At 34.5% G+C, this 13,254-nt stretch overlaps 1 protein-coding gene across 1 annotated transcript in view; it reads right to left on the bottom strand.

Annotated features, from left to right (window-relative positions):
* DOK6 (docking protein 6) overlaps positions 1-12,337 on the bottom strand; it is a gene marked incomplete at its 5' end in the record, with an annotated part of 261,119 nt that extends 248,782 nt beyond the window's left edge. The window contains 1 exon segment of the mRNA XM_089894264.1: positions 12,206-12,337. Coding sequence (XP_089750390.1) covers positions 12,206-12,337 — 132 coding nt within the window.
* Positions 12,338-13,254: the final 917 nt, after the last annotated feature.

Genomic DNA, 13,254 nt, shown 5'->3' with positions numbered 1-13,254 from the left:
TAACTTTCCATTAATGGTAGAAAAACAATTTATCCTCAGTGAATATTATGCAATTAGCTTTTCTCCTATTGCATCTGTCAGATATTATACAATTAAGCAGACTTTGTTAATGGGTAAGAGATTTTTAAAAATCCAAAATACATTGATGATATTCTGAAAGAATAATTAAGGGCACTGGATCTAAATCCATTAGATAAATGTAAAAATGCTTCAGAAATCATGGAAATAATGTCATAACAAAATTGTGCTGTTGAATATTCTTTCTCAAATTTACCATCTGATTTACCACGGAAAATGGCTTGTTTGAAATTACAAGTTACTTTATCATGCAAATTGGTCTCAAAATTTTTCTAAAGTTGGTATGAATTATGTCTCTGGTTTCAAAGATGCAAAATCTGAGGCTGAAATGACTTGCACAACCATAACTGTTTTAAGTTTCACATTGTCTTACATGAAGCTGTCATCTCACTTTCTGAGCTACGATATTATTTGCATTTTACAGACAGGAAAGTGAGAGAAAGACATTGTTTAAAGCATACTATGTCTTCCTGATGTAGCACCACTGCAGAGGATTGCCTCCTACACACACAAGCGAGTAGTTTTAAAAAGTGAATAAAGACAATAATTTTCCTAACATGAATCATATTGCTGCACACTCTAAGTCAAGCCCAGATTAATCATACAGATATTTTCTAAGAGTCTGATTCCATATTTCTCAGTGAACAGATATCTGTCATAGAGCAATAGGTTATAAACAAGTCCTGATTGCTGAGTGATTGCTTTTCCATGGCTTTCTTAAGCCACACAGAATGATTCTTATTGGAGATATCTTAGATGTTGCAAAATTTCAATTGACCTTGACTCAAATATTACAAACATCAAGTCTAACTCTGGGAGTTCCCTATTATTTTGAGATCACAGCTCCATAAATCCCCTCCATCCAAAGGTCTTAACCCATGGTCTCTCCTGCTGATCTCTGAGAGCTGTCCATTCACAGCCCATCCATCTCTGTCAGTGAAGGTGCATCCAGCCTTGGGCATTTCTCCCCTTCATCTTATCCTACATAAAACCAACTTTTCGTATTCCATTTCTATGAGTCTTCCCTGAGTGACTAGCACTAGTGCTCAGATATTATGAGACAATTAACAAATGATCATGGATTAACTGTGACTGTCACAGTAACCAACGTGTGTGTCCATAGGTGCTTCTGTTCAAGAAACTGAAACGTCTTCAAACTAAGAGATTACAGCTAGATGAATGAATGAATAAATACACAAATGGATAAGATGCCTTAACCCAAATAAATGATTATCACTCTGGGAACTTCTGGTGGGTATTTCAGGAGAAACCAAGCCTATGCTCACTCTTCACATTGCACCAAGTGTGTGCTCATCCAAGCATTTAGCCATTTCTTCAGGGAACCAAAATGAAAATGTTCAAGATACCACACTGTACACATGTGCTGTTTCTACACTTACTGATGCTTTTGCTTCTAGCTTTAAGGACATGCTATATTTATAGGTGGCTGTTTTTCATAAGGACGCCTTCATCTTTTCCCAAATTCTCTCAGATGTTTACTTTACATATAGATAAATACGACAACTCCAAATAGGAGTAAAACAGAATAAAACAATGTTTTTAATGTCAGGTTATAGGGAATTTAGAAATAATATTGGTCTCAATATGGGCATCGCTTTTCTGGCATCGAGTAGAATGGGAACTTCACATAGCACTATCTTCATTCATCCTTCTAAGGGATTTTATTTATATTTTCCTCACTACAGACAGCACTCATATTTACTTTATTAAAATTTCTGTAAACTGTTTCTTTTTCATCTGCTTAGAAAATTAAGGAAAATTTATTAGCTGATTCTATGTAAATTGCTGTAGTTCAGTTTTCATTGAGGATAAATGTGTTTTGAATATCTGTTATGACAGTTATATGTGGCTACATTTTCAACCCTAATGCATTTTTAACTTCCTTCAGCAGGTAGTGATTTGAATTTCAAATTTCTTTCTACCGAGAAGTAAAAAAAAAAGTATATACCATTTTATAGCAGTTTCATATAAAAAACTGATTTATGCAGCAAGATCTCTCTCACAGTAAACATATCAAATGTCTAAATGAGATCAGTAATACTCATAAGCTTTATAATATGTACGTTTCAGCTAGAGTATAGCATTAAGTTAAAGTTGGTAAAAAAAATAATTGTATCCTTAGATTATTTTGCAGAAGTCGCTCACTTAGGTTGGAAACATTTTGTTCCTTTGATTGATTATTTTAATTTATTGCTATTGAGCACTACAGCAGATTTTAGGGCATATCAAAATAACCGGCTAATCAGGAGTTTAAAGTGTTTAAACGTTAACAAATAGGACAATTTGGGAAATCCATAATGGTCTACTTCTTTAAGCCATCTTGAAAATGAAGTATTTTTTTTCCAATTCTGCAGATCCAATATTTGGACTGAGCATTAATTGTTCAAGGGAAAACAAAGATTTTAAATATGCCAGCCTTTTTCAAAAAGAGATCTTTCTTTATTGACCTGATCATCAGAGGGAACTATGAGAAATTTAGAGCTTTGCCATGTTCACATCTGAAAAAAAGGATTCATAATTCTACAGATGGAAAAAGCCATGGGAAGTGATAGCTCAGTCTTTGATTTTGAAGAAGCGAAAGTATATTTCAGGATAAAAATGTCACAAACATCTGTGATTGTTTTTGTTGCCTTGATGGCTGGTTGTCCAGGCCTTGGACAAATTAACCCCATCTGACCCCTGGGTTGGCCTTCTGGACACTAGCTACACCCACCCACCCTGTCATAGGGAGGGGCAGCCCCAGAGCAGAGCAGGACTCACACAGTCTCCAAAGTTCTGTCTTCTCTCTTCTTCAAACTCTTTGCAAATGTCAGTATTTTTAATAACTTTATGGTAAAATTAACAATTATCTCTTTAGAATTATTACATTTTTCAGCTAGGAGTATATTTAAAGAGTCTTGATAATTACTATACATTTTATAAATTTTACTGGTTAGGATTTTCATGTTTATTCTACTAGCATTTCCTCATTTAAATGGGACTTTTCATAATTTTCTATCATTCCTTGAATTAGCTGGTGTTTTTTTCAGTCAAGTATCAACTTTTTGATTTGTAACTCTCAATAAATTTATAATTGAAATACCTGTGAAATATCTTGGATGTCACCATAAGGCTGGAACTAAGGTCAGTGCCTTTTATAGAAGACGGTTTCATTTTACACCGATCAGGCTTTGACAGAGAAGTGCTGACATACATCCACCTTCACATTAATTCTGTTCCGTAGATTTCCTGGGCAGTTTCACTACAAACTGGCTGTACTTCTAATTGTTTAATGAAATATATACGTGAATATACCATACATAAATACTTCAAAATCTAACATGCCAAGAATCACCTTTTTTTACCCAGTCTCGATGAACAGCACGACCATTCATCCCTCACCCAGTCCTGAAAAGATATCGTCTTATTCCTCTCTCTTCCATTTCCCTGATATCCAATCAGTAACTAAGTCTTCTTAATTCTACTGACTGTACCTAGAAAATATCACCCAAATCTATCTCCTCTCCATTCACTTTACCCTTCTCCATTTAGGACCCTGTTGTCTATTACGGGGAAGTGGAAATAATGATACTATAATATTTAATTATATTGTTTTTCTGTATATAGTCTATTATCCCATCCATTTGATGTGATGTCACGCAAATTATTTTTTTCTGAATGCATATTTGAAGATATGAAAAACCATTTAAAACCCTTCACAACTGCTCTATTGCTTACAGGATAGAGGTTAAACTCATGAGGAAGGTATTTATGACTCTTCACTTGCCTCACCCACTTCCTTTGTGCTTATTTTCCACCACTACAGCCCTCCTTTCAGAGTTTGCCAACACTAGATTCCTCAAATTTTCTTCAACTCACCATGCAGTGTAGCTTCAGTATTTGTAATCACCCTTTTTCTTCCTCATAGAATGCATCCCTCTCCATTATTTTGTTTTGTCAAAACAGAGTAATCTTAAGAAGCCCTTTGGAAAGTCCTGATTTCCAAAGGTACACAAGTGTTCCCTTTTACTTTTATTACTGCACTTCATCATACTTCATTGTAGTTAGCTATTTATAACCTAGCTTTCTTGTATTGTAAGATCTTAAAACAATAATGATAATAACTCTTAACATTTTTTGACTGCTCTAGACAGTCTTTAAAGAGTTCACATGTAGTATCTTATTTACACCTCATAACAGTATTGGAGGAGTAGGGCAATTACTGTCACTATTGGAAAAATAAGAAGAGTATCTCATCTCTTCATCTTCTGAGCCTCAGTGTCTATCTAGTCACTAGATATCACAGTTTCACAAAACTATATATTATATTAATTATATTATATTATTAAAATAGTATTTTCTCTGTTTTCTTGAATTGGGTTTGACAGTCGTTTCCCAATATTCAGGGCAGGGCTCTTTTCCTTTGTAGCATAGTAGAAATTACTCTCAGTGGCAAGATGCACCTGTATGTTACTTATGGCACCCAGTGAAAGAAAATATTTACATGGAAAGTTTTTCCTTTAATTTGAGCAACATCAGAGTTGCCCAATGGTAATATAATTTGGATGGCTAGGGAGAACTTTATCGTGTGTGAGTGATAAAGCGTGGCAGTATTGAATAATAGAAGAGATGATAAAAGAGAATTTGAATAATGCTAGCTGTACATTCTAAGAAAATAAAGAAGCAAAAATCAGTGTCATAGAGCTAGTTAAGAAGAAAAGTAGTGAGGTTGACACAAATATTTTGGCCTGAATGCCGAAGAGACATTTCAAGTTTAACATATACAAAGTAAAAGCGTGTGATTTTTTTTTTACCCAGAGCCTATAATAAGACAGCCAGTGAAGCATTAGGCAAAACTTGCTAAAATAGTATCAAAATAAGAGAAGAAACCATTTACATATTTTCTTGAAAACAACCGTTAAGACTTCTTATTACTGATGAATCATGACCAAATTATTCTTCCTTAACAGAATTGGTCTAACTTCACGGTTTTAATTCACAATCACTGAGGAAAACAATAAGATAAAATTCCTGAAAGGAAATTTAAATCACTAGGAAACAGAATTAGCCTCCCAACTGCTGGGAATAATAAGTTGTAATAATAAAAACCTTGAATCTCCAAAACGTTGCCATGGGAAAAGTAAATTTTAGCTGTCACACACACTGAATCTAGTTATTAAAGTGCTTTAGGAAGTTTCAAGTTACAGTCAGTGATATCTGTTTAGTTATTTATTAAAAGATGAACTATTCCCAATCTCACTGCACCGCACAGGATCTTTCATGACTTAATTTTCACAGACTGGAGAGGGAGCTTACGCACATAAAGTGTGTATGTTTTGAAAGTGTTAGTCATAGTTTTCTAACATTAATTTTTATTTAACCTACTTATATCTGCAGTCATTCTTTTCCTTCTTTTTTGTTAAAATGAATGCTCTCTGGTTCTGTTAAAGACCAAACCCTATCGTTATACACAAGAACCTTTTAATCATCACAGTTTCTGTCTACTAGATTGTTCCCTTTGGCATATAGGTGTGTTACAATACATGTCGTACTTAAAAAACATATCTGCTCTATATATTGGCTCAGTTTTACAGTGAAACGTCTTGAAAAACATTGCCTGAGTAGCTATCCGTTCCTTACCCCTCAATCTCGTGTAAGCTACTCCAGGTGAAATAAGTCCCCATGTTTCACTGAAATAGCTCTTGGCAAAGCCACCAAAGACCTCCATGTTGTCAGCCCAATGGTCCCTTTTCTGTCACCTTTCTCAATCTCTCAAACTAGACACAGATGACCATTTGTTCACATCTTTTAGCACAGTTTTCTCTTAGTTTCCAATGGTTTACCCTAGTGTTATTTTTCTCATCTTACTGCCTGCTGTTCTCAGATTTCTGTCCTGGCTCCTCCAGCTCTGCTAATCCTCTAAGTGTTGGAGTGTTATCTCCTTTTTCTTCATTCTTTCCCAAGGACATTTTATCCAGTGCTACAGAATAAAGTGATATCAATATGCCAATGACAGTCAGATAACTAACTTTATCAGTGACATTTCCCCCACCCCAGCCCACATTTGTTTATCTAATTGACTCCTTGACATTTTAGTTTGAATGCCTAATAGACATTTCAAATTTAACATATGCTAAGTGAAACCTTGTGATTTTTACTCAAAGCCTGCTCTTCCGTCTTTCCCATCTTCATGAACTGCACCATCCTTATCTCTGTTGCTCAAGTCCATGAGTCCTACCTTTCACTTACACTCAACATTTAATCCATAGGTACATCCTGTCCATTTTCACAAACTATATCCAAAATGTGTCCTTTGACCTCAAACTTCAATACTAACACATTCATTGGAGTTACCGCCACATCTAGGCTAGACGAATAACACCTAACATTTTCTAAACTAACCATACACCAAGTAAGTAGTTATATGCTTAGCTATAAATTTTCCTCTGTTAATAACAACTAATTATATTTAATCTCGTTGTATGTCTACAGTACCATTCATTCCTTACAACAGCTCTCTGTGGTAGGCACTATTAAAATCTTAATCTGTCAGAGGAGAAAAATTAGGTACATAGAGGTTAAATAACTTATGCAATTTCACACAGCTGTTAAATATGGAAGCTGGATTCCAGAGCCTACACTCTTACCCACTGTGTAATGTGGTTAAGATTCTTTTTTATTCCAACTTTATTACTGCCATGTCATTGACCCACAACATTGTGTAAATTTAAGGTGTACAACATAATGTTTGGATACACATATATTGTGAAATGATTACCACAGTAAGGTTAGTTAATATCTCCATCACCATTGGTCAAAGGGTAAGATGAATAAGTTCCGAGGAGCTAACGTACAGCATGGTGATTACAGTTAACAGTGCTGTATTATATACTTGAAAGTTGCTAAGAGAGTAGATTGTAAATGTTGTCACCACACAGACCCAAAAGGGGTTAAGATTCTTGATCTTTCTCAACAGGATGATCTTTTTCCTTGTTAACTTTATTGAAGAATGATTTATACACAGTAAGTTACCACCATTTAAAGTGAACAACTGAATGAATTTTGACCATTGCGTGTACCTTTTAAAACACCACCACAGTAAGAATAAAGAGCACTTCCATCACCCCCCTAAACACCTTAGGTCCTTTTGCAGGCCAACCTTCCATCTATTCCTCCCTCAAAATAGGCAACCAAGGGGCTTCCCTGGCGGCGCAGAGGTTGAGAGTCCGCCTGCCGATGCAGGGGACACGGGTTCGTGCCCCGGTCCTGGAGGATCCCACATGCCGCAGAGCGGCTGGGCCCGTGAGCCATGGCCGCTGAGCCTGCACGTCCGGAGCCTGTGCTCCGCAACGGGAGAGGCCACAGCAGTGAGAGGCCCCCACGTACCGCCAAAAAAAAAAAAAAAATAGGCAACCAAGGATATGATTTCTTTTCTATAAATAAGAATTTTGTTACTACAAATACAAGGGTGAAATTACACAATATGTATTATTTTGGGTCTTCTTTCAGTCAGCATTATGATTCTGAGATTCATCTGTTATTATGTGTGTCAGTAGGTCTTTCCTTTCAATCATTCAGTTGTTTTCCATTGACGGATGTACCACAATTAGTTTATTCATTCTCCTGTTTGGGTTGTTTCCACTTGTAGGCTATTTTGAATAAAGCTACTATGAACATTTTCGTACATATATTTATTTGGACATGGCTATTCATTTGCGGGGAAGGGGAGTAAATTTCTAGAAGTGGAATGGCTGGACAGATGTATGTTTACTCTTTTAAAGAAACTGCCAACTGTTTTACAAAGTGCTTATAAAATTTTACATGTCCATCAGCAATGTATGAGTTCTACAACTCTGGTTAGTTTCAATCTTTCTGGTTTTAGCCATTCTAATGGATGGACAGTGTTACTTTGAGTTTAAACCTTGCAGATCACTGGTGATGTTGAGCATCTTTTCATGTTCTTGTTTGCTGTTCATATATCTTATTTTGGAAAATATTTGTTCACATCTTTTGTTCAACCTAAAATACTGGGTTTTTATTCTATTATTGAGTTCTAAGAATTCTTTAAGTATTCTGGATATGTGTTTCTGGTCAGAGAAATGTTTGCATGTATTTTCCCAGACTTACCTGCCTTTTTATTTTGTTAGCTAGATCACTTGAAGAGAAAAAGTTTTAAATTTCAATACAGCTCAATTTACCAATTTTTTCTTATGGTTTATACTTTTTGTGTGCTGAGAAATATTTGCTTATTACAAAGTGGAAAAGGTTTTCTTCTATACTTACTACTGGGAGTTTTATAGTTTTGGCGTTTAAATTTAGACCAATGATCTGCTCTGAGTTTATTATGTGTATAATGTGATGTAAGATCAATGTTCATTTATTTACATAGAGACATCTAGTTGTTCTAGCACCATTAGTTGGAGAAAGTTTCTTTTCCTATTGACTTGTCTTCATACCTTTGTCAAAATGCAACTGACCATATATGTATCAGTTCATTTCTGACCTCTCTATTCCCTTCCATTGATCTATATAAATATCCTTTTGCTAAAATCATAATATCATGATTTCTGTCACTTTATAGTAAGTCTTGAAACCTTATAAATTTCCAATTTTGTTCTTCTTTATTAAAATTGCATTGGTTAATATAGGTTATGCAAATATCCATATAGAATTAGTTTGTCAATACCTACAAGAAAATATTCCTGGAATTTTGATAAGAATTATGTTACATATCGATTTAGGAAGAATTGACATCCTAACAATATTGAACTGGTATCAATCTAAGAATATTTTATTTCTTGCCATTTATTTGGGTCCTCTTTAATTCAGCTATTTTCCATAGTTTTCAGTGTAGAGATTGCACATGTGCTTTATAATTATTTGTTGGCACTACTGTAAATTGAGTTTTTTTTTAAATTAATTTATCAAGTGTTAACTGCTACTATTTAAAAATGCAAATGATCATAAAATGTGATTCACTAAATTCATTCATTAGTTCTGGTATTTGTTTTGAAGACGATCATGCATTTTCAACAAACAATTATGTCATTGAGCATAGAAACAGAGTTTTCTTTTTCTTTTCTGTAGGTATTTGTTAGATGCTTTTTTTCTGATTAAGGAAGTTCATTCTGTCCTTGATGTTCTGAGAGTTTTAAATCATAAATGGATGTTGAATTTTGTCTTTATATGCATACAGAAATGTCTTTCTGTATACATTTAAAGGATCCCATGATATATTTTCTCTTTATTTCTACATTATTACATTGGTCGATTTTCAAATGTTAAAACAACCTTGCATTTCTATCGTAAATCTTACTTGATCATGTTATTTTAACATATTGTTGAATTAGATTTCCTAATATTTTGTTTAAATGTTCTGATTTGTAGGGATATTGATCAGTCACTTTCCCCTAGTGTCTTTGTCTAGTTTTGGTTTTCAGATAATATCAGTCTGATAAAGTGAGTTGGAAAGGGTTTCCTCCTTTTTATATTTTCCTTATTTATGTGGATTAATTTTTTCCCTTTAAATATGTTGTAGCATTAACAAGTGAAATGATATGGACCTGAAGTTTTCTTGGTGGGAAAGTTGTGAACTATAAGTTCAAAGTTTTTATTAGGTCTTCAGCTATTGAATAAGACTGGGTAGTTTGTATCTTTCAAGGAGTTTGTCTATTTCCTTTAAGCTGTCAAGTAGAATTTGTAGTGATAACCCCTCTACTCTTACCAGCCTTTGATTTTTCTTATTATTTTTTTTCCTGATAAATTTGGTTAAGAGTTTATCGAGTGAGTGATTTTTTTTGTAAAACAAAGAGCTATTGACTTTACAAAATTTCCTGACTGCTATTTTGGTTTCTGTTTCATTGATATTTTCTCCTGCATTTATTGTTTCTTTCTAATGTAAGAACTCATAGCTATACATTTCCCTATACTCACCGGTATAGCTCTATTCCACACATGCTGATATTTGTGTTTTTATTATCTTTGAGTTTAGAATACCTGCTAACAGCCTCTGTGACTACTACATTGCCTTGGAATTATTACCCCTTAGACTATGTTAATTACCAAATATTTAGCATTTACTAGATAACATTGATTTCTAATTTAAATAATTTATGGTCAGAGAACACACTCTTTATGACCTCAACCCTTTTCAATTTATTAAGACTTGTTCATATTGAATCAAAATTATCTGCATATGTGTGTCTTTTCCTCTGGAATACAAGCTCTTTCAGGGCAAGGACTGTGCCTCATACATCTCCTCCTGCCTCCCAGTGCATCGTGTAAAGCAGACAGCTTATACTTATCTTTGTCTAAATTATTAACCCTTATAGGTGGTTATAATACTGCTTATAATGTTGCCATTTTGCAAGTAGAAGATGGCTGAATCATGAGTACATGGACTCTAGGTGCGCTGGCTAGAGAGCGTCCAGCCAGGGTACAGCACTGACCAGCAGGCAGGCGTTCTGACCAGGAATCCACAGAATATATACTATGCTCAGTCTTCCAAAATTTTACTCAAAAACTAAACATTACAGACTTACATTTCACGACCTGGCAGTTTGTCATTAAGTCAGGCTTAAAATTATTGCCATGGTCATCATCACACAAAATATCGATATGACTTCAGGCTGCAAATCATTCTTCATACAGTAAGAACCTGCATCACTGTGTTGGTTGTTATTTGATACTCTATCTTAAATAGTCTTCAAAAGAGACATGTAATATTACAATTTTAAAATCCATGTCCTCATGAGAAAACCAAACTCCTATGAGCTTGTAAGTGGCTGGGCAGGAACTTGAACTTGGATTCTCTATTAGTAAATCTATATTAAAATACAGAATACCTCATAGAGAGTTAAAGAAATTCACATTTTAAGCCTTATGATATAGGTTCAAATCGAATACAAAAGATTGCTAGTTATTTGTGTAATAGGATTGGTTAGCACATTACTGCTGAATAATCTATTTTTAATAGACTTTAATTTTTAGAGCAGTGTTATGTTCACAGCAATATCGAGCAGAAAGTGCAGAGCTTTCCCTTATGCATCCTGCCCTCACAAATACCTAGCCTCCCCCATTATCAATATCCCCACCAGATGGTACATTTGTTATAACTCATGAATCTACTTTGATACAACATAATCACCCAAAGTCCATATTTTACAGTAAGGTTCGCTCTTGGTGTTGTACGTTCTATGGCTTTGGACAGATTTATAATGACACACATCCACCATTATAGTATCATAAAGGGTAGTTTCACTGTCCTAAAAATCCTCAGTCCTGTGCCTGTTTATCCCTCCCACCCCCCTCATCCCTGGCAAGCACTCTATTTTTAATAAAAGAAGAAATTAGCACTATACCTCACATAAAATAAATTCCACAGACTAATTACATTATTCAGGGTAACTTACTCTATGTTACCACCAGTGAGGAATTAAAGTCTTTCCTGAGCTTATGTAGGCATTCTATCAAAAAAGCAATGCTGTTTCACAATTCTGCATTCTGATCATGAATCCTCCACATTACTATCAAATACTTAACTCTTTTTTGACATTATCGCCAGAGATAACTTTCAGCGGCACATTTAGCATCATTCTAGGGCAACTTCTTACATACTTTTAATTCTTAGGAAATGGCTATTTCATTCATAGGATTTAAGTCACATCTCTACACATCAGCATACAGGATGATTGTTCTTGTTATGCTGTAAAGAGCAAATGCTTTGTACATTAACAGTGTCATTAACACTGCTAACACCAGCCTCAAAAGTTTTATCTCCAAAACATTGCCCACGCTTTAAATCAAAGTAAAACATGAACCATTAACCTGAAAAGAGGGAAAATGCCTACTCAGCACCTTGGGAAATGGTCTGGTTGAGTTATGAGTCATCTCATTTTGCAAAGTAGCAATAAAAATGAGCCTTTCATTTTGCAGAGGTACCACTGGCATTTATAACAGGTGATTAAAATGAAGGAGAAAAGCAACTTTCGCATTGTATCAGTGCAGGGACATCTTATCCTGGCCATGCATTTTTGCCTCTGCAGATTTCATCTATCAAAAGAAATGTCTCCACAGTTGTTGCCAAGGGTACAGTTATTCCCCAGAGATTCCAAAGACCGTGACTTACCTTATGAAAGTTTCTGAAATATGCTGCCTTTTCATCTGGAAATTTTTCTAGCCTTCTGGGTCCTTTACTAGACGCCTTCTTAAAAACCAACCAGCAACGTCTGAAAATCTGAAAGTAAATAAAGGAATCCCATTATGTCTTTTGTACGTGAGTTTAGTAGCATGAGGGATTTATCTATTCAACTAATCCGGGGGGAAATAAATTGTTTTACATGCACTTATCTTACAGAGAGATAAAAATTGGGAATTCAGAGGCATGTTATTCTTTAAAATTATAGCAGATTTTAAAAACAATATTAAATATAAACATAAATTTTATATGAAAAGATTTTATGCTATGACATTTTCAGTGCACTGGCTTCAATCCTCTTTAATCTACCTAAATCATCTGGGTATCAACACCATATAAAGTATTTATTCTCACCATCCTGGTGACAAACAATTCTGTTTTCCATGATAATGAAGTAAAAATTTACTAAGATTAAGCACTTTCATAATGTTCAATATTCTTTGGAAAAACATCGCATTTAAAAATTAACTTACAGTGTTCATTATAAAAAACGCTCATATACTACTTTAGAAAATGAAACAGATATCTTTTTATAATGGACACATCTGTCACGCCCTTCTATGCTTTTATAGCACCTACTATTTACTAAACACTTATTATGTGCAATACATTTTAAAATTTATAGACACATTTAATCCTCATACCTACTATAGGAGGTAGGTTGTCTTCATTTTAGGATAAAGATAGTAAGACAGTAAGAGTGTCAGGATTTGAACACACATCTGTCTGAACACACATCTCTTCAGCTTTGTTTAAAAAAAAAGCAGGGCTATATATTACACAAACACAGGCCCTTCTTTCTGGACTCTTCCTAATTTTACAGGAATAATTCATGTTGGCTCTTACACTGTCACCTGATGCCCACCTTAAAACCCTCCATCCACAGGTATGTTTAAGTCAAATCAATAAAATGAGACTTTTTTCAATAACTAAAGAGGTCTAGAAATGCAAATTTAATATTTCAAACTTTTATAGAAATG

The sequence above is a fragment of the Delphinapterus leucas genome, chromosome 14 (genome assembly GCF_059928025.1).
Source record: "Delphinapterus leucas isolate spDelLeu-1000000601 "Yukka" chromosome 14, BTC_Dleu_Yukka2, whole genome shotgun sequence".
Lineage (NCBI taxonomy): Eukaryota > Metazoa > Chordata > Mammalia > Artiodactyla > Monodontidae > Delphinapterus > Delphinapterus leucas.
The sequence above is the reverse complement of the archived record's forward strand: the minus strand, read 5'-3'. Positions and strand labels throughout refer to the sequence as shown.